Below are 18,587 nucleotides of genomic sequence, written 5' to 3' on the forward strand. Positions count from 1 at the left end.
CCGTCGGTCCGGGGCCCTCCGCCGGGCCCGCGGGGAGGGGCGGGGAGCACGGGAGTCCCGGGCTCAGCGCAGGAGGAGAGGAGGTGCTGGCAGGAGCCGGGCAAGGGCCGATCGGTGCCGCGGGGCTGCGGTGGGGGCCAGCGGCGCGGGCAGGGACAGGGGCACCGCGGAGCCCTCGGCCAGGTGCTGCCGGCACGGGGCGGAGCAGGCCCGGGGCGCCCCCGCCTGCCCCACGGCTCCCCGGTACAGCGGCGCTGTGGATGGCGCTCCCGGCCTCTGCCCCAGCACGGGAAGGGTCCCTCGGTGCTCAGCGCTCTCACGGGGGGCACGGGGGCCTCTGAGCAGAGCCCTGGGGGACAGAGGCTGGTGTCGGTGGGGTACAATGCTCCTCTCAGCAGGAGCTTTGGCTCTGGGCTCTCAGTGCCCCACTGTCAGCGAGGGCTCTGAGATAAGCCCACACCACGGCTGCAGCAGCACCTACCCAGGCCTTTCCGGGGCTCTCCGGGCATTCAGCTTCATTGGGAGCACCTGTGGGAGAGGAGGGACGAGGATCAGTGCCACATCTTTGTCCCTGGGGTTTCCCCGTGTCTTGGGGACAGGTATGTGGGACAGAAAGATCTGGCAGAGCCCCACGGCTGGGGAGGCTCCCAGCCCCTGAGGGGCTCCCAGTCTTTGGGGCAGCCCTTTCCCTGGGCACAAGGCCCTGCTGGTGCCTCTGGTACCTGCAGAGACGCCTGGAGCCCTCCCACGACTCGCCGGCTCTCCTGTGGTCCGTGGTGGGTGCTCAGCGCTGCCTGGGTGCCCGCGGGCAGAGTCCCTGTGTGACAGAAGAGACAGAGCTCAGCCCGTGTTGGTGATCCTCGGTGCCCTGGGGAGTCACCAGCTGCCCACCCTGGGCATGGAGCCACCACGGGTAACAGTGGCACGGCCCGTGACACAGTATTCTCAGTGGCCACACACCATGTGCCCCTCCCGGCCAGCCTTGACACCGAGGGCTTGCCCTTGGGAGGACGTGAGGGGCACAGAGCTCAGTCCCAGCTTGTGCTGCCTGTGCTGAGGGCTTCTGCACATGCCTGGCCCCAGCTCCAGGCACGGTCCTGCCTTGGTTTCCCGTGGCCAGGCTGAGCAGGAGTGAGGAGCTGGGGGCACAGCCAGGCCCTCTGAACCAGGGTATGTCCCAGGGCATGGGACATCTTCTCAGCCAGGGGAGCTGGGGGGAAAAGGAAGGTGTTTGGGGGCCTGGCTGCAGTGGACAGCACTGAAGGAACACACCTGAGTTGCCTCAGTTTTGCTCCCAGTTTCTGCTCACCTGGTTCAAGTCTTTGTCCCAGCCCAGACTTCTCCCCATCCCACTGAAGAAGTGAGGTGGGAGCCTCACTGCCCACTGGGGTGAAACCAGGGCCAGACCCCACAGCAAATGGGACCCTGCAAGCAGGAGCCCTTGGTGGCTTCACCTGGACTAAAACAGCACAACCTGGTGACCAAGCTCAGCCAGCAAAGGCCAACAGCAGCTGGGGGTGTCACTGGGGGTCTGGCAGAGACCCCCTTGTAGTACTGCACCCCCACACCTGAGCAGGTGCTTCTGTATAAGGGAAGAAGTTTTGGTTTACCTTAGAACACTTAAGGGAGTTAAACTAGAATTTCCCACAGTCTCCCCATTGGAACTGGCCCAGTGCCAGCACAGGGGAACTGGTGGATCTTTGGGATGTTTCTCAAAGCTGCAGCTGTTTCTATTGGCACTTCGCCCACAGAACCCTCCTGGGTCATTCAGCACTTAAGGATGAGCACAGAGGTGCTCTGGGCTTTTTGGGGTGCTGTAACAAGGTGTCAGGGGCTTCTCTGACACCTGTGCTCAGCTTCTCCTTTTATTTCTGTCTAGTTCTTGTTACTTTGCTTTTATTAAAACATTGTTGTATAAAACACCTTTGAAGAGCTGCCTCGCTGTTACTAAACTATTCTGAGAAGTGCAGGACGCCCTCAGAGGTATTAGATTGATAAATCTTCACACAGCTTATTCCATTCTGGCCACGTGCAAGATTTTATCAAATGCCACCGGGAACAGAGACCCTGCTATTAGGTGGACCTGTTCAGGTTTTTTGTAGAGGTGCCCTCAGTCTACACAGGCTAGATTTATCCCTTGGCTTTTGTTTTTTTAATGCGGGCCTGAGCAGGTTTTTACATTGTTAAAAACCCCTGGATTTGTGGGGCTGAGAGCTGAAAACGAGTGTTTGCCAGAGCTGGATCCTAGAACACAAAGGGAAGTGTAAGAGATGATTTTTCTCGATGAAGAGAGGACCCCGAGTTTGGCAGAGCCCAAACTGCAGGCAGAAATCACAGCGTATCTGAGGAAACCAGGAGACAACCAAGGGAAAGCCTCAAGAAGTCACTCGAGTGAGTGAAAGAAGTCCCCAGTTTTGTAGTAGTCAGCGAGACTTTTATTTTAATTATAAATTAACAATTTAAGACTTTAATTTGAGAAGAAACAGCTCAAAAGACTCGTTAAAATGTGTCTGTAAAAAGCCCAAGAACACTACCTTAGCGGAAGAAAGAGTGGGGTGAAAGATAAGAATCTGGAGGGAAAAAGAGAGATTTAAGTGAAACTTGGTAACATCAGAAAGTGAAAGAGCTCGCTGGACCAGTTGTGACACACCTCCAAAAGTAGCAGAAAAAAAACCTAGAGTAACTCAAATTACAACGTTAAAAAAAAAAAATCAACAAGCCAAACCAAAAAAAAAAAAAAAAAAAAAAAAAAAAACCAAAAAAAAAAACAAAAAAAAAACAAAAACCAAAACCAAAAACGGGAGCTGCAACCAAGTAGGAGGAAAAGAAAAAAGCAGACTTTAATCCTGTGGTCCTGAAGAAGTCTGTTCCTCACAGTGACCCTAAGAAGCAGAACGAGATGGATCTGGACGGTTCAAACCCTGCTTTTTCCCTGTCCCAACTTTCCCCCGCGCAGGAAGGGAACACGGCTGGCCGTGCGAGTGAGCTTTGTCCCCTGTGTCCCTTATTCCTTCTGTTCCTGCTCTTCCCCTTCTACCAGTAATCCTGGAACGAAACGCCAACTCGAACAACGCCGCACAGAAATTTCAAAAAAACGCGCCGAAAAAATATTTCCCCTGCGAGCAGCCACGTGGCTTCCAGAGCCATCTTAGTGCGGGGAGAAAGGCTGCAAGGCTGCAAAGGTGAAAACCTGCAAAGCTGCAGAGCTGCAAGGCTGCAAAGGTGAAAAGCTGCAAAGCGCCTTGGTGGGCGGATAAAGCACCGAACCCTGCCCGCAGCACGGCCACTCCGACAGCCACAATGTCCCCTCCCGGAGGACGGGGACACGTCCCTGCTGTGCGCTGACCTAGCCCAAACACCGCCCGAATTACCGCCCTAATTATCACCCGAATCACCGCCCTGAGCACAGGAGAGCAGAGTGACCCCCCCTGAGCACAGGGTGACCACCCTGAGCACAGGACAGCACAAGGTGACCACTGTGAGCACAGGACAGCACAGAGTGACCACCCTGAGCACAGGACAGCAGAGTGACCACTGAGCACAGGACAGCACAGGGTGACCACTGTGAGCACAGTAAAGCACAGGGTGACCCCCCTGAGCACAGTAAAGCACAGGGTGACCCCCCTGAGCACAGTAAAGCACGCTCCCGGCTCCGGTGACCGTGGGAACACGGGCTGGCATCTCGGAGGCCGATCCCCTTCCCCCAGAGGGCGGCTTATTTCGGTGCAGCTTATTTCGGTGCAGCTTTTCTGTGCTCTGCAGGGGAGAAGGTGGGAATGAACAGCACCGAGACAGCAAGGCCACAGGAGGGGCTACCAGGGAGCACGGTGTGCACTCCAGGGACACAATGTCACCCCAGGGCCACGGTGTGCACCCCAGGACCACAATGTGCACCTCAGGGGCACGGTGTGCTCCCCAGGGACACAATGTCACCCCAGGGCCACAGTGTCACCCCAGGGCCACAGTGTGCATCCCAGGACCACAGTGTGCACCCCAGGGCCACAGTGTGCACCCCAGAGTCACAATGTCACCCCAGGGCCACAGTGTGCTCCCCAGGGCCACAGTGTGCACCCCAGGGCCACAATGTGCACCCCAGGGCCACAGTGGGTACCCCAGGGCCACAGTGGGTACCCCAGGGCCACAATGTCATCCCAGGGTCACAATGTCACCCCAGAACCATGGTGTGCACCCCAGAGTCACAATGTCACCCCAGGACCACAATGTGCACCCCAGGGCCACAATGTGCACCCCAGGGCCACAGTGTCACCCCAGGACCACACTGTGCACCCCAGGGCCACAATGTGCACCCCAAGACCACGGTGTGCTCCCTAGGGACACAAGGTCACTTCAGGGCCACAATATCACCCCAGGACCACAGTGTGCACCCCAGGGCCACAATGTGCACCCCAGGGCCACAATGTGCACCCCAGGGCCACGGTGTGCACCCCAGAGTCACAATGTCACCCCAGAACCATGGTGTGCACCCCAGAGTCACAATGTCACCCCAGGGCCACAGTGTGCACCCCAGGGTCATGGTGTGTTGCCCTGGGATAACTCTGCTGTGAGAGGTGGCTGCAAAGCTGTGCCGTGCTGTGCTGCTGGAAGGTGAGCACACAGCAAACCCGCCCCGGCCACAGACACCCGGGGAACGGGCAGCTGCCTGGGGAGAGCCTGGGAGAAGGGACAGATCCTGCCCAGACCAAGGCTGGGGCTCCAGGGCAGCTCTCCCTGCCTGCAGGGTCACACGGCTGTCACAGGCACTGCAGCCACCGTCTGCAGCATCAGCTCAGTTCAGGGCAGCCCGGGGACTCCAGGGCAGGAGGTACAGAGAAAGTATGGGCTGTGTGACAGGCACAGGGACAATGACACAAAGCAAGGAAACCACAGCAGCTCAAAGCATTACTCAAGGTGGCAGAAACAAAGAGTGGCAAAAGGACCTTAAAATCCCGAGTTTCCAGCTGCCAGAAGAGCAGGTGACCGATGAGAAGTGGAATAATCAGAAACAAACAATTCGGATTTTACATCTGCAGAAATAAACTCAAGTTCTCACCCCTCGGATGGAATCCTGGCTGTGGACACAGGATGAGAACAGAATTAGCCCAGCCAGTTTGATAACCAAGAGGCCTGGGCAAGAGCAAACAGAGCTTTGAAGATGACATGAAGATCAGATCAAGACCGGCTGGACTGATTCAGCCAGGAGTAAAACAAAGCCCGAGTTAGAGCAGCTTTCACAGATCCCACAACCTGCTGCTGCCTTGGACACGAGAGCCCCCGGGGCTGCCCGAGGAGACCAACACCAGGCCGAGGGCTCTGTCACCCCGAGCCCCGTGGGACAAGGACACACGGACACCAGCCCGGAGCGAGGTCTGCCCTGCAGCGAAACGACACGAGTGACAGCGGGGGACAGCAGCCGGGACACGGGACACAGCCAGCTCCTGCCCTGGAGACAGCCCACAGCCCACGGAACACAGCCCACGGACACAGACACACGGGACACAGCCCACGGGACACAGACACACGGGACACAGACACACGGGACACAGTCAGCTCCTGGCCTGGAGACATCCCACAGCCCACGGGACACAGCCATGGGACACAGACACACGGGACACAGCCAGCTCCTGCCCTGGAGACATCCCACAGCCCAGGGGACACAGCCACGGGACACAGCCACGGGACACAGACACACGGGACACAGACACACAGGACACAGCCCACAGACACAGCCCACGGGACACAGCCAGCTCCTGCCCTGGAGACACAGCCCATGGACACAGCACATTGGACACAGCCCACGGGACACAGCCCACAGACACAGCCCACGGGACACAGCCAGCTCCTGCCCTGGAGACATCCCACAGCCCAGGGGACACAGACACACGGGACACAGCCCACGGGACACAGCCCACGGGACACAGACACACGGGACACAGCCCATGGGACACAGCCCATGGACACAGCCCACGGGACACAGCCCACGGGACACAGCCCACGGACACAGCCACACAGGACACAGACACACGGGACACAGACACACGGGACACAGCCCACGGCGGCAGCGAGAGGGGACGACATTTAGACCCAGCCAAACCACTCTGGTGTGTTGGTGTTGGGAGATAAAAGCAGCCTCGTTTACAAGAGAATCAAATGAGCTGCAAGGAGGAAAAATGTAACTCGCAAAAGAGAAGAAACTTTTAGAAACAGAACTCCATAAAGCAGCATCAGCTATCTGTCATCTCAGCAGCACAAGAGACAAGATTTATAGTGTCCAAGGACATGACACGACGATAAAATCATCACAAGAAATTCACCAAAGAGGAATCTCAGAATACCTTAGAACCTAACCTATTCTTTTATTTACAGCTTTAAGAAAAAGTCCCACTTTATAAATTAATATTTCATTGAAATGTCAAGAGAAAATCATCTGGTGACTTTAATATTTTTTAAAATTTTGTCAATTATAACTTACCCAAAAATCTATATTACAAGCTAATTATAAAAGCGAATTCCTAAATAATTTTTCCTTTACAGGAAAAGATTTGGCAAAAATATTTTGCTTGCCCATATATTTATTTGGAATAGTTAATTCAAAATTCAAAAGTTTTTACAAATGACCCTTGTAAATATTACAAAAAAATCCTCTAATTATAAAATTAATATTTGAAAATAATTTAAAAACCTTTTAAAGTTAATACACCCCTAAAAACAATTTGTTTTTATAAATAGCTAAAAAAATTTCTTAAAACCTCATAGCCATAAAGCAAAATCCAGACACCAAAATATAGAAATCAGATTTTAAGAAAGACTAAAAGCCATATCTCAAAATCAAAAGAGCAGCTGTCTACATGCTTTTAAAAGTTCATATTTCCTATTAATAAATTCTTTATATGTTACAAGTTTGATAAAAAAAAAAAGCAAAGACCTCTCTCTACTCAAGAAAAAGTTCCAATCAATTATAAAATTTACTTTAAAATACTAATCTTTTTCCTTTTTCTCAACAGCAGCCATATTACATCACATGTATTAGACCAAACACTAAATTCCTAAGTTTTATGGCAAAACTACATCAGCACTTGTAAAAAGTGTCTCACATATCTCAAAATCTGACAAAAGCCATCATATCCCAATAATCAAAAGTTAACCCTCCTAACAGTAGGAATAAAAGTTACACCCTCAAAATTAAAAGCAAATAGACATCACCCAATATCAACCATTTAAGCAATTCAAAGAAATTCACTTGTCTAACTGCACGCTTTTTAAAGTAAGTTCTGCCTCAGCACATGAAGGAGAAAAAAACCCAAAAACATTATTTAAATATTTCTTGCAAGCATTTCTCATTCCTAAACATACAGTTCTTAAGATTCTTAAGTTTTTCAGCATATAAAATATCAAAATTACCACAGAACAAAACTAATTCATTCAAAAACCAATCTATTATAGAAAAAGCACAGAAATAACTGAAAAAAAAAAAAAAACCAAACCCAAAAAAACCCCCCAAACAAACAATAAAAAGGGTGTGGGGGGAATATGTGCTATATATATACATATATATATATATATTTGAACAAAACTCTCTATATATGTTTTTTAATCTCTCCTGTCCAGAAAAATCCAGTTTAGTGAGTTATCACTATCAGATCAATGTTATTAGCTTGTTCTTAAACTGCATGTTAAGAAGAGAGTTACAAGTTTCATTAGCCCAAAACCTGTGCAGACAAGAGAATATGGTTAACTTGAAAAAATCTCTCCCCTCAAAAAAGATAAAATAAGATTAATAAGCAAAGAGAGTAAATTTTCATCTTAAAATATTACCAATTGAAATAATTAGCTAAGAAAGAAGAGAAGGTACCAAACTCAAAATTATTTAATCCATAAACCAACAGTTTAGCTATAGAACCAAATTATTAAGCAACAATAAGTTATTAACACAATCATTAACAAAGGTGAGAATTTTTTCAAAGTAACTAATTTTCTTATTTTTAAAATTTTTTTGTAATAATTTAGGGTGAAATGTAGCAATGCACCCCCACACCTGAGCAGGTGCTTCTGTATAAGGGAAGAAGTTTTGGTTTACCTTAGAACACGTAAGGAAGTTAAACTAGAATTTCCCAGAGTCTCCCCATTGTAACTGGCCCAGTGCCAGCACAGGGGAACTGGTGGATCTTTGGGATGTTTCTCAAAGCTGCAGCTGTTTCTATTGGCACTTTGCCCACAGAACCCTCCTGGGTCATTCCGTGCTTAAGGATGAGCACAGAGGTGCTCTGGGCTTTTTTGGGTGCTGTAACAAGGTGTCAGGGGCTTCTCTGACACCTGTGCTCAGCTTCTCCTTTTATTTCTGTCTTATTTCTTGTTACTTTGCTTTTATTAAAACATTGTTTTATAAAACACCTTTGAAGAGCTGCCTCTGGCTATCACTAAGCCGTTCTGAGAAGCACAGGACACCCTCAGAGGTATTGGATTGATAAATCTTCACACAGCTTATTCCATTCTGGCCATGAGCAAGATTTTATCACCCCCTCACCACAGCATGAGCACAGCTCTGGGCTGCCCAGGGCACGGCCAGGCTGGAGTGGGACGTGGGGAAGGAGGTGGAGGGTGGGATGAGACCAGGACAACAGGATCTTCCCCCTGTGCCATCCAGCCCCTGCCCTGGCATTCTCAGCTCCTCCCCTGTGCCTGGGGAGGGCAGGGGCTGGCTGGCACAGCCACAGGGAGGGCACCAGCAAAGCCAGAGCTCAGAGCATCCCTGATCCCCGTGGACACTGGTGCTGACACTGAGGAGAGAAGGTGCTGGGAGAGCTGCCAGGGAGGGCTGGAGTGGGCAGGCAGGGAGCAGGGGAAGCTGATGCCAGGGCAGGGGAGGGAGAGCCGGGTCCTGGTGCCAGCATGAGGCTGCAGTGTGCCTTGGGGCACTCACTGGGCTGGAGGAGGCTGTGGCAGTGGGGACCACGGGCCAGGGAGGCAGGAAACCCCAGTCAGTCCTGGGGACACCACAGACCAGGCTCTGCCCCTCTGGCTCACACGGTCTGTCCCTGCTCATGTCCCCAGCTGTCCCCAGTCCCTTCAGCCAGGGCTGGGGCCAGGGGTCGCTCCAGGAGGGCCCAGCCAAAGGAACAGACGGAACAACGTGCCCATGAGAACATCAGCCTTTTATTTCCTCCCCACCACGTTCTCATGGCAGACAAGACACAGTCACGACAGAGGGCTGGGCAGCAAACCCCGAGGACAACGCGACGAACACCAGAGGAATGCACAGGTCAACACAAGCACAGCTTCAGGCACACCCAGCCCTGGGAGGCTTTGGAGCACAGTGCTCCCAGGGCTGAGCCCCACAGGGGCTGCAGGGCTTCCCCTGCCACTGCTGCCCCCCACAGCCCCCACCCCCTGCCCCACAGTGGCAGTGCTGGCACAGGGGGCATAGCAGTGCCTGACTTTGGCACTCCACTGCAGCACATCAGCCCCACCAGAGGGGACTCTGCATGTTGGAAACCCCCTGGTGCCCCCTGCCAGCTCACCACAGCCACAGGTCACAACCCACTGCTGCCCAGCCAGTGCCTAAAGAAGTGAAAGGCACTTTTTGGTGTGTCACTGCTGGCCTCAGGAATGTTTAGGAACAGTGGCAAGTTGAGCAAAGGTTTTCTGTGCTGGCTTCTCCAGAAGCCCCTTGGCCCCAGCACTGGAGGGGGGCATCTCCTGCAGCCCCAGCGCCCAGGATCCCCACATCCCAGTGGAGCAGCAGCAGCTCCTGCCCAGCCAGGGCTGAAGGGCCGTGGAGCAGGAGCTCAGCTGGGCTGTAAAGCTGCAGGTCTTGCTGTGCAGTGTCAGCTGAGGACCCTCACCCTCAGTGTTCACACAAACCCACCGTCCCTGTGTCCCAGCCCCGGAGAAGCCAGCACTGGCCCCCTCACGGCTGTGGTCCTGCACAGCAGCTGGACAGGCCCCGCAGCAGGCGGGCAAGGGGGCCCCAGCCCGGCTTACCTGTGCCCAGGGCCGGGCTGCTGCCACTCGGGGGGCTCTGGGGGGCCACGGCCGCAGCCGGGGGCCTGGGGCTGCCGAAGGTGAAGCTGGGGGAGGCTCGGATCCGGGGGGACTCCTGCTGGCTGCCCCCGCTCCCGCTGGTGCCGTTGCTGAAGCTCCTGGCACGTGTCAGTGCGTTGTCAGAGGCCGAGGTGGGCAGCCCACTGGAGGGGTGAGAGACGGGGGTGAGCCCAGCACGGGGAGGGGGCTCCCCTCTGCACCCTCCACCCTCCATCAGGGCACAGCTCCGAGTGCCGAGCGGCTGCGGCACTGCCTCTGGCACAGGCCTGGACTTCTCAGGAGATGGGGAACAGCTGGGGACAAGGGTGTCACCAGGACTGTCCCTGAGAGCTGCAGCCCCAGTGCCCTGCGCTGCACATCGCTGTCTCAGGGTTCCCACCTCCTCAGCCCCGGTCCCAAACCATGGAATTGCTGAGGTTGGAGAAGTCCTTAGAGACCATCGTGTCCAACCCTTCCCCAGCACTGCCCAGGCCACCACTGACCCGCAGCCCCAAGTGCCACATCCACAGGGCTTTTAAATCCCTCCAGAAATGGAGACTCCATCCCTGCCCTGGGCAGCCTGTGCTGGACAGCCCTTTCCATGAAGAAATTGTTCCCAATATCCAACCTGAACTTCCCTTGGCACAACTCGAGGCCATTTCCCCTTGTCCTGTCCCTTGTTCCCTGGGAGCAGAGCCCAACCTCCTCCTGGCTTCACCCTGCTGTCAGGGAGCTATGGAGAGGAAGAAGGTCCCCCCGAGCTTCCTCTTCTCCATGCTGAGCCGCCCAGCTCCCTCAGCCTCTCCCAACCCAGTCCCGTGCCGGAGGCGATTCAGGAGAGACCTCCCAGACTGCTGGGGCAGGCAAACCCCAACCAGTTCACTCTCTGCCCTTTCTCTGCTGACGGCTCGGAGCAGAGGGACTGACAACCGCAGTTCCCAGAGCTTGAAAGAGCTAGGGCCAGGGCAGGTGACCCTGGCAGGTGACTCACTTGGGGACATTTATCACCTCTAAGTGCCGTTATCCTGCAGCTCCCACGCTCGCCCCAGCCAGCCCTTACGTGGAGCTCCTGGGGGGGGTCCTGGCACCTCCTCTCCTCCGCGGGGCCCCGCCGGCGCCGCGCAGCCCCCGGACGTGCCTCAGCATCCAGGCGCGCAGGTTGCCCAGGCAGGAGTGCTCCGACAGCACGATCCGAGGCCAGGGGTTGCAGTCAGCCATGTCCAGGGCCGCCACCGCCACCGCCCGGCCAACCTGCCCGGGACAGGGCACACGTCAGGGCCCACGAGGGGACAGCACAGTGCGGGGCACAAAAAAAGGGGCACTGGTGAGAGTGGGAGGGTGAGAAGGGGAGCACAGCAAGAGAGGAAGGATGGGGGATGAAAGGGGGACACAGGGAAGGAAGGATGCGGTGGGGGGCACTGGAGAGAGAAGCGGTAGTGATGGGCTCACAGGGAGAGGAAGCCAGCAGGAGAAGGGGGGCACGAGGGGAGATGGAGGCACCAGGAAGGGAGGATTCCAGGAAGGCAGAATGCCAGGGAATGGGGGCACTGGGGAGAGGGGCAGCTCCCTAGAGCTTGGCGCAGCAAAGCAAGTGGAGGCAAGAAGCCCCAGCCCCCGTACCTCCCTCCCCAGGCAGGCTCCCCGGTACCTGCTCGAAGAGCTCCACGGTGTAGCGGGAGGGGAAGGCGGGCGGCGGCGGCGGGCTGGCACGGCCGTTGTCGTGGCACGCCCCCGGGATGCTGTTCACAGAGCGCCCCGTGTTGTAGTTGCACTCCAGGGTGTAGCTGTGGGGCAGGAGGGAGCCCCTGTTACCCCACAAACCCACAGCAGGACTGGGGGCAGCCTACACTACTCCCCCGGGATTCAGCGGACTCAGCACTGGGAAGGGGGTCCCATTGCAGCAGGAAGGGGGTCCTGCTCCAGAGAACATACAGGTGCAGGGAAAGGAGGTCCTGCTCCAAAGGACATGGAAGTGCAGGGAAAGTGGCAGGGTTTTGAGGACAGCGCCCTCCGATGGCAGGAACGGCCCGAGCCCTGTGTGGGGATGAATGGATGTACCAGAGATCAGCATGATGCGAATTTGGGATGGAGGTCTGGGCCCTGAGGGTGACACCAAAGTGCCAAGGTTCCTGTGAGGAGACCTCTTGGTCATCTCTGGAGCGTGATGGGGAATGGGTGGGTCCCTGATGGGTAGAGAAAGGGAATTATCTGATATCAACACCAACAATCCAGGGAGTGGGTGGCTACAGCCTTCCCCTGACCCTCAGGGTGCCTTGGATCACATCCTCCCAGAGGAGGAGGGATGAAGTGTGGGCCAGGAGCTGCCTGCTGGGATGGCTCCCATCTGTCCCACTGCCCAGAGACAGCTGCAGGGCCAGCACAGCAGAAAACCTGAGCAGCTCTGTCCCAGTCTGCCTGAGTGACCACATGTGCACTGTGAGCACTGTGAGCACTGTGAGCACTTTTTGGGATGTTGCTGTTGGATCAACAACCTGGGCTACTCCAGGTCAGTCACTGAGCAGAGTACCCCAGTGACCCAATCCCAGAGCCCATGTGTGTGTTCCTGTGGGCCTGGATTAGTGCTGAGCACACAGCAAGTGCTGAGGAACCTGAGAGAACCTCTGTGGGCCTGGCTGCCTGCCCCTGTGGTATGCTCCCAGCACAGGAACAGGCCAGGAATATCCCATCCCATGGGGGAGAGGGTGGATCACAGCTATCCCCAACTCATGGGATCACTGATGGGCTGAGGCTGGACTCACACACAGAGCCATGGGGATGCTGTGCCTCTACTTAATTACAGCTCAGTATGGACAGGAACACCCAGGAAAGAGTAGAACTCCTCTCACAAAGCTGTGCAAGAGCAGGGAGAAGAAGGCAGAGCAGCTGCAGGAGGGATGGAGAGGGACAGGAAGGAAAGGAGCCTGGCTGACCCCGTGTCCTGGGAACACAGCAGCACCTGGCACAACCAGGCCCAGCCACTGCTGAGCCGCCCTGGGGCCACAGGGGACGTGTCTGTCCCCTGGAACTGGCTCCCCCTTTGTCCAACCCGCCCCACCCAGCACAAGCACCTGTGCCAGGCTGGGCTGCCCTACCTGTGGATGATGCCCAGGGCCTTGTAGATGGCCACGCGCCCGCTGCCCTCCTTGGACTGCCCGTCCCGCTTGTCCCGGGCGTACATGTTCTTCTCCGAGAAGTTGCAGCCCGTGAAGTCAAAGTGAGGGGAGTTCAGGGAGATGAGTTTGGGGAACAGCATGTTCTCCACCTGCAGAGTGCAGGGAGCAACAGGGGTGACTGGGGGCCCTTGGCTGCTTGTCCTGCTCCAGTGGGACCAGTGCCAAGCACGGGGTTGCACCACAGCCCACTCTGACCACAGTTGTAGGGTCTCACAAGGTCCAGCTGTGCCCAGGGCGTGCTGCCCACCCCCTGCCCAGCTCCCGATGGGCTCTCCTGACAGCCAGCTGGGAGGACACCCTGCTGACCCACACCAGCTCCTGGGGGGAATCTAAGACCTCCTCCTGCTGCCCCGGTCACCAGACTGCGGGAGGAGAGAGAGAAGGAAGAAGAAGAAAGGAGGAGGAAGGAAGGAAAAGAGAAAGAAGAAAAGGAGAAGGAAAACCCCTCTGACAGGTGTCCCATGCCTCTCTCCCAGCAGCAGGAGCACTGGGACCCTAGGTAGGGGCAGAGCAGCACGAGGGTCTCAGATTTTGTCTGTGCCCCCACCTGGTCGTTCTCGTCGCTGAAGCTGTTGCCGTACATGAAGCAGCCGCGCTTGGACGCGTGGCCGTGCAGGTCCACGTAGTAAGCCAGGCCACTGTCCCGGGGTGCAATGGGCTCGGGGGGCTCCCCTTCGGGGACGGGGGCTGGGGGAGGCGCCCAGGGCCCCTCCTCACAGTGCTCGGTGCTGTGGCTGGCTGGGAGGATCCAGGAGGCCGGCTCCGTGCCGGCTGACAGCTGGGAGGCGCCGGCACGCCAGGCGCCGGGGGAGTTGCGGAGGTTGTTGGTTTTGTCCAGCTCTGATAACGGGCCCTCCACGGCCGCGACGGGGCAGTTGGGAGATCTGAAGCTCAGCGAGATGCTGCTGAGCGGGGAGACAAACGTCCTCCAGTCCGGGGCGCCCGGCAGGACGCGGCTGTGGACGTGGTGGTAGAGCAGCACGGCCTTGGCCCCGTAGACGGCGGGGTGCAGCTCGGCGTCGGGGTGCAGGTACTGCCGGTTCAGGTTCACCCCCCGAGAGTCGGTTCTGCAGGGAGAGGGAGGGATGTGAGCACCCCAGGGCACCCCAGCGGGGCTGAGCTCACCTCGGCATGCCGAGGGCTTTGGGCTCTGCCCTGGAGAACAGCAGCCAGAGACTGACAATGCACCAGGGGTAGAGCCCTGCACCATCCTCCCCAGAGACAGCAGCAGAGCTGGGGAAGGGGCTGGGGCACCAGGAGTGGCTGAGGGAGCTGGACAGGCTGAGCCTGGAGAAAAGGACACTCAGGGGGCACCTTGTCACTCCCCGCAACTCCCTGACAGGAAGATGGAGCCATGGAGGAGGTTTGGGTTCTGCTCCAAGAGAACAAGGGACAGGACCAAGAGGGAACAGCTTCAAGTTGAACCAGGGAAGGTTTAGGTTGGATATTGGGAACACTTTCTTCACAGAAAGGGCTGTCCTGCCCTAGCACTGGCTGCCCAGGGCAGAGGTGGAGTCCCCACCACTGAAGGGATTTAAAAGCTGTGTGGATGTGGCACTTGGGGACAGTGGTCAGTGGTGGCCTCAGCAGTGCTGGGGATGGTTGGATTCAATGGTCTCACAGGCCTTTTCCAACCCAAGTAAGTCCAGCATTCTACGATTTTTTAAAGATTTTACAAAAATAATAGAATCAGCTTTCTGAGATCCCTTCTTCAGCAAACTCACAGCCTTTTCCTTTCCACACCCATCAGTGAAGGACACTCACCTTTTGTTCACATCTATCAACCAACATTCAAATAAACGGTTTCTGCTTCTATTTCTTGGAGGAGCAGTTGGATTCAGTGGTCTCAGAGGACTTTTCCAGCCCAAAGGATCCCAGGAAACAGAGCCAGGAGAGCCCAGCACTCACCGGTAGTGGCCCCGCACCACCCCGTCGGGGTTCAGCATGGGGATGAGCTTGAAGACAAACATCCTCCTCAGCATCTGGGCACGGGGATCCTCCTCCCGCAGGATGAAGTCCAGGAAGCCGTTGAAGACGAAGCTGGAGGGGGTTTCTCCTGGGTGGACTCTGCTGCTGAGGAAAAACACCTGGGGACAAACAGACGGGGTGAGGGAGGTGTTGGCCTGCACCAGGATGCTGCAATAATGAAGGGTCTCACAGAATTTGCTCCACAAACTCTGCCCAAATGCTCCCCCTCTGGGGGACACGATGCCTTTCTGCTCACAGACATGGGGGCTGCAGCAAGGTGCCAATACACAGGGGCTGCTGGCCCCCAATGCCTGGCCCAGCCCCCAAACTGGAATGATCTCTCACCCTCTTTCCAGTGAAGCAGCGAGGCCGGGGTGTGCTGGTGTCTGGGAAAAGCTTGTCCAGCCGGGGCTCCCTCTTCTCCTGCATGCCATGGCACGAGGTGATGGTCAGCAGGTCCACACGCAGCTTGTCCAGGGAGTGGCACAGCAGCTCCCGGTGGTAGTAAACCGAGTCAAGGGGGCTGTGGGGTGAGAAGGGATGTCAGCCAGCCCCAGGAGCAAGAGGGCTCCCAGCTGGGTCAGGAATGCTGCCCGAGCTCACAGCTCTGTGCTCTGGGAGCTGAGCAGCCCCACGAGGAGCTACATCCCCACATCTGGGCTGTTTGCTGTTAGATACCCTCAGAGTTTACTGGGAACATGAGCAGCCATTCCTTCAGGGTAAGGAGGGGGCCCAGGGCTGGGGTTTGCACTGCCCAACCCCCCAGCTGTGGGAGCAGTGGGGGATCAGCTCATGCACAGACAGACCCAGCACAGAAGGTCAGGTCACCCCAGCAGGGAGATAAAGCTTCCCAGCAGGAGGGACACGGCACTGAGGGATTCATGCCACCAGGGAAATAACCCATTCTGGCAGGAGGGACTGAGTTCCAGAACAATAAGGGATCCTCTGGAATCCCGTGGGTAGCTCAGGGCGAGCTCTACTTGTGCAGAGCTGGAGCACAGAGAAGCATGGGCCAGGCAGCTATGGGGAGGCCACAGAGACACTCCTGCTACAGAAAGAGCTTCCCCAGGGGGAAAATCCCAAGCAGGCACAGACCAGGAAAGGCGTGAGGGCCAGGAGGGCGGGACAAAAGCCAGGAAAGAGAAAGTGAGGGGCACACCTGCTGGGGGACATGTGCCTGCAGTCCTGGAAGCGGCCATCCAGCTGTGCCAGCATGTCCTGGCACTCGGTGTAGGAGAAGGGGTAACAGAAGGCGAAGTAGGTGGTGGCCCCGCGGTGCTCCAGGAAGCGATGCACGAAGGACAGCACAAACTGAGTCTCCACCACCTGCCATGAACGTGAGGAGGGCTGGGCAGGGGCTCAGGGGCACAGCAACCCCAGCACAGCCCCTGCTGCTCTCCTCTGGCCGCCACCAGGCATTGAGGGTGCCCATGGCCACTGGCCCTTGGCGATCCCCATGGCAGAGCAGCTCTTGCTGCTCCTGCCCCTCCCTTGAAGACGGCAGGAACAAACCAACTGCCCCAGCAACCCAGCAGAATGTCCCCAGTGCAGCAAGCAAAGGGTGGCTGTGCCCCCAGAGCTGCCCTAGCCCCGAGCACAGGGTCCCTGACTGCCTGAGCCGCACCCCGGGCACCGGCAGCGCTCCTCTCTCACCTGGAAGCTGGGCCGCTGCCGGATGCGCTCCCAGCGCGGGCGCATGGGCAGGGTGCGCACGAAGGGGGTCATGCCCTGAGCGTACAGCCGGCTCTGCTTGTTCATGTTCAGGATGTGCAGCTTGATCAGCTTCCCCGGGGCACCCCCCCGCACGCTGAAGTAGAACCAGGACCTGGGGAGGGATGGAGCGGCGCCGCCTCAGCCGCTGCCCGGCCGTCCCCGAGCTCTCCGGTGTCTCTCCCACCCACCGGGCCTCACCAGGAGCTGTCAGAGCCCCGGCGGGGGCGGAACCAGGACCCCGTCCCCGGGCCCCTCTGACCCCGTTACCTCCTCCGCCAGCCCCTTTCCTCAGACCCCAGCCCCACCGCTCCGTCTCCCCGAGGCACCCACCCCTGCGGGGTACCACCCAGTTCCTCCAGGGCCGGTCAGACCCCCCGGGGAGGGCCCACGCCCCCCGAACCCCCTCCCACCGGCTGCCCCAGCCCCCTTCCTCAGCCCCCAGCCCCACCGACAGCGCCGCACCGCCCCTGCCACTCCCGGCCCCCCGCTAGAACCATTCCCAGGGGAATCCATCCGGAGCCCGGCTGCCCCGCCCGGTACCAGTCACCCCTTCCCGGTTCCCCCGCCCAGCGGTACCTGTTGCTGTTCTCATACTCAGTGTGGGCGCAGTCGGGCTGCGTCCACACATTGAACTCGTAGTCGGCGGCGGGGAGAGCGTTGGCGCGGGCGGCGGGGCCGCCCCCCGCCTCGGTCGGCCGCACCTGTTCTACGTGCGCCAGGTTCCCCGAGTCGAAGCGGGAGCTGAAGAGGAGACCCCCGCAGCGGATCTCCATGGCCCGGCAGGGCCGGGACCGGCATCGCCCCGGTACGGCCGGTACGGGCCGCCCGGCAACAGCAACGCGCGCGGCCATTGGCTACCACCTCCTAGCAACGCGCCCGCCCATTGGCTGGCGCCTCGGCAACGGCCGCAGCGGCACCAGGGCAGCAGCTCGTCTCGACCACGCCCCTCTCAACTGCGCGCAGGCCACGCCCCTCACGGCACTGACCACGCCCATTTATAAACACTGACCACGCCCCCCGGGCTCCGCGCCGGCGGCGACCCCAGCGGTGTGACAGGACAGGGGACAGTGGACACTGGGTGTGACAGGACACTGGGTGTGACCGGACAGGGGACAGTGGACACTGGGTGACCGGACAGGGGAGAGTGGACACTGGGTGACCGGACACTGGGTGTGACAGGACACTGGGGTGTGACCAGACAGGGGACAGTGGACACTGGGGGTCACCGAGCACTGAGGTGTGACCGGACAGGGGAGAGTGGACACGGCGTGACCGGACACAGGTTTGTGAATGGACACAGGGGTGTGAATGGATACTGGGTGTGACCAGAAAGGGGTATGAATGGACACAGGGTGTGACCGGACACTGAGACCGAATGGACACTGAGGTGTGAACGGACACAAGGATGTGACTGGACACGGGGTGTTACCCCGCAGTGGGTGTGAGTGGACAGGGGTGTGCACAGAGTGCCCCTACACATACACATCTCCCCTGTAAGAACACAGGCACTCACAACCCCACGCACACCCACAGCTGACACACGCACACTGGCAGAGACCAGAGCTGAACCTGACACCTCCCCAGCCCACCCCAGCCCCGGGGCTGAGCCATGGGACGCTCCTTGGACTCCTTTAAACGTCCCCGGATATTGCCCCTCCTGTTGTGGGTGGGAATGGGGGTGCAGGGGGGTCTGGACAGCCCCTGCCCCCCACCATG

The 18,587-nt window shown here is 57.6% G+C and overlaps 1 protein-coding gene across 3 annotated transcripts; it reads right to left on the reverse strand.

Moving 5' to 3' along the window:
- Positions 1–63: 63 nt before the first annotated feature.
- On the reverse strand, positions 64–17,838 carry AGBL5 (AGBL carboxypeptidase 5). 3 transcript variants are annotated; one of them, XM_066314533.1, is made up of 13 exons: positions 17,448–17,838; positions 16,812–16,983; positions 16,318–16,484; positions 15,504–15,681; positions 15,099–15,277; positions 13,738–14,257; positions 13,110–13,279; positions 11,666–11,801; positions 11,078–11,268; positions 9,979–10,181; positions 723–817; positions 482–528; positions 64–349 (listed from the first exon to the last, which is right to left on the reverse strand). In XM_066314533.1, exons 1-13 carry the CDS (start codon positions 17,720–17,722, stop codon positions 64–66), a joined length of 2,619 nt encoding a protein of 872 aa, XP_066170630.1. In that variant the 5' UTR covers positions 17,723–17,838. The 3 variants fall into 3 exon arrangements, 2 of the variants coding, with proteins under 2 accessions (XP_066170630.1, XP_066170629.1); XM_066314532.1 differs by lacking the exons at positions 64–349; positions 482–528; positions 723–817 and having other exon boundaries at positions 9,132–10,181; XR_010743147.1 differs by lacking the exons at positions 64–349; positions 482–528; positions 723–817 and having other exon boundaries at positions 10,073–10,181; positions 11,009–11,268.
- Between the last annotated feature and the right edge of the window lie 749 nt (positions 17,839–18,587).

This window comes from Sylvia atricapilla, chromosome 3 (genome assembly GCF_009819655.1).
Source record: "Sylvia atricapilla isolate bSylAtr1 chromosome 3, bSylAtr1.pri, whole genome shotgun sequence".
NCBI classification, from domain to species: Eukaryota; Metazoa; Chordata; class Aves; order Passeriformes; family Sylviidae; genus Sylvia; species Sylvia atricapilla.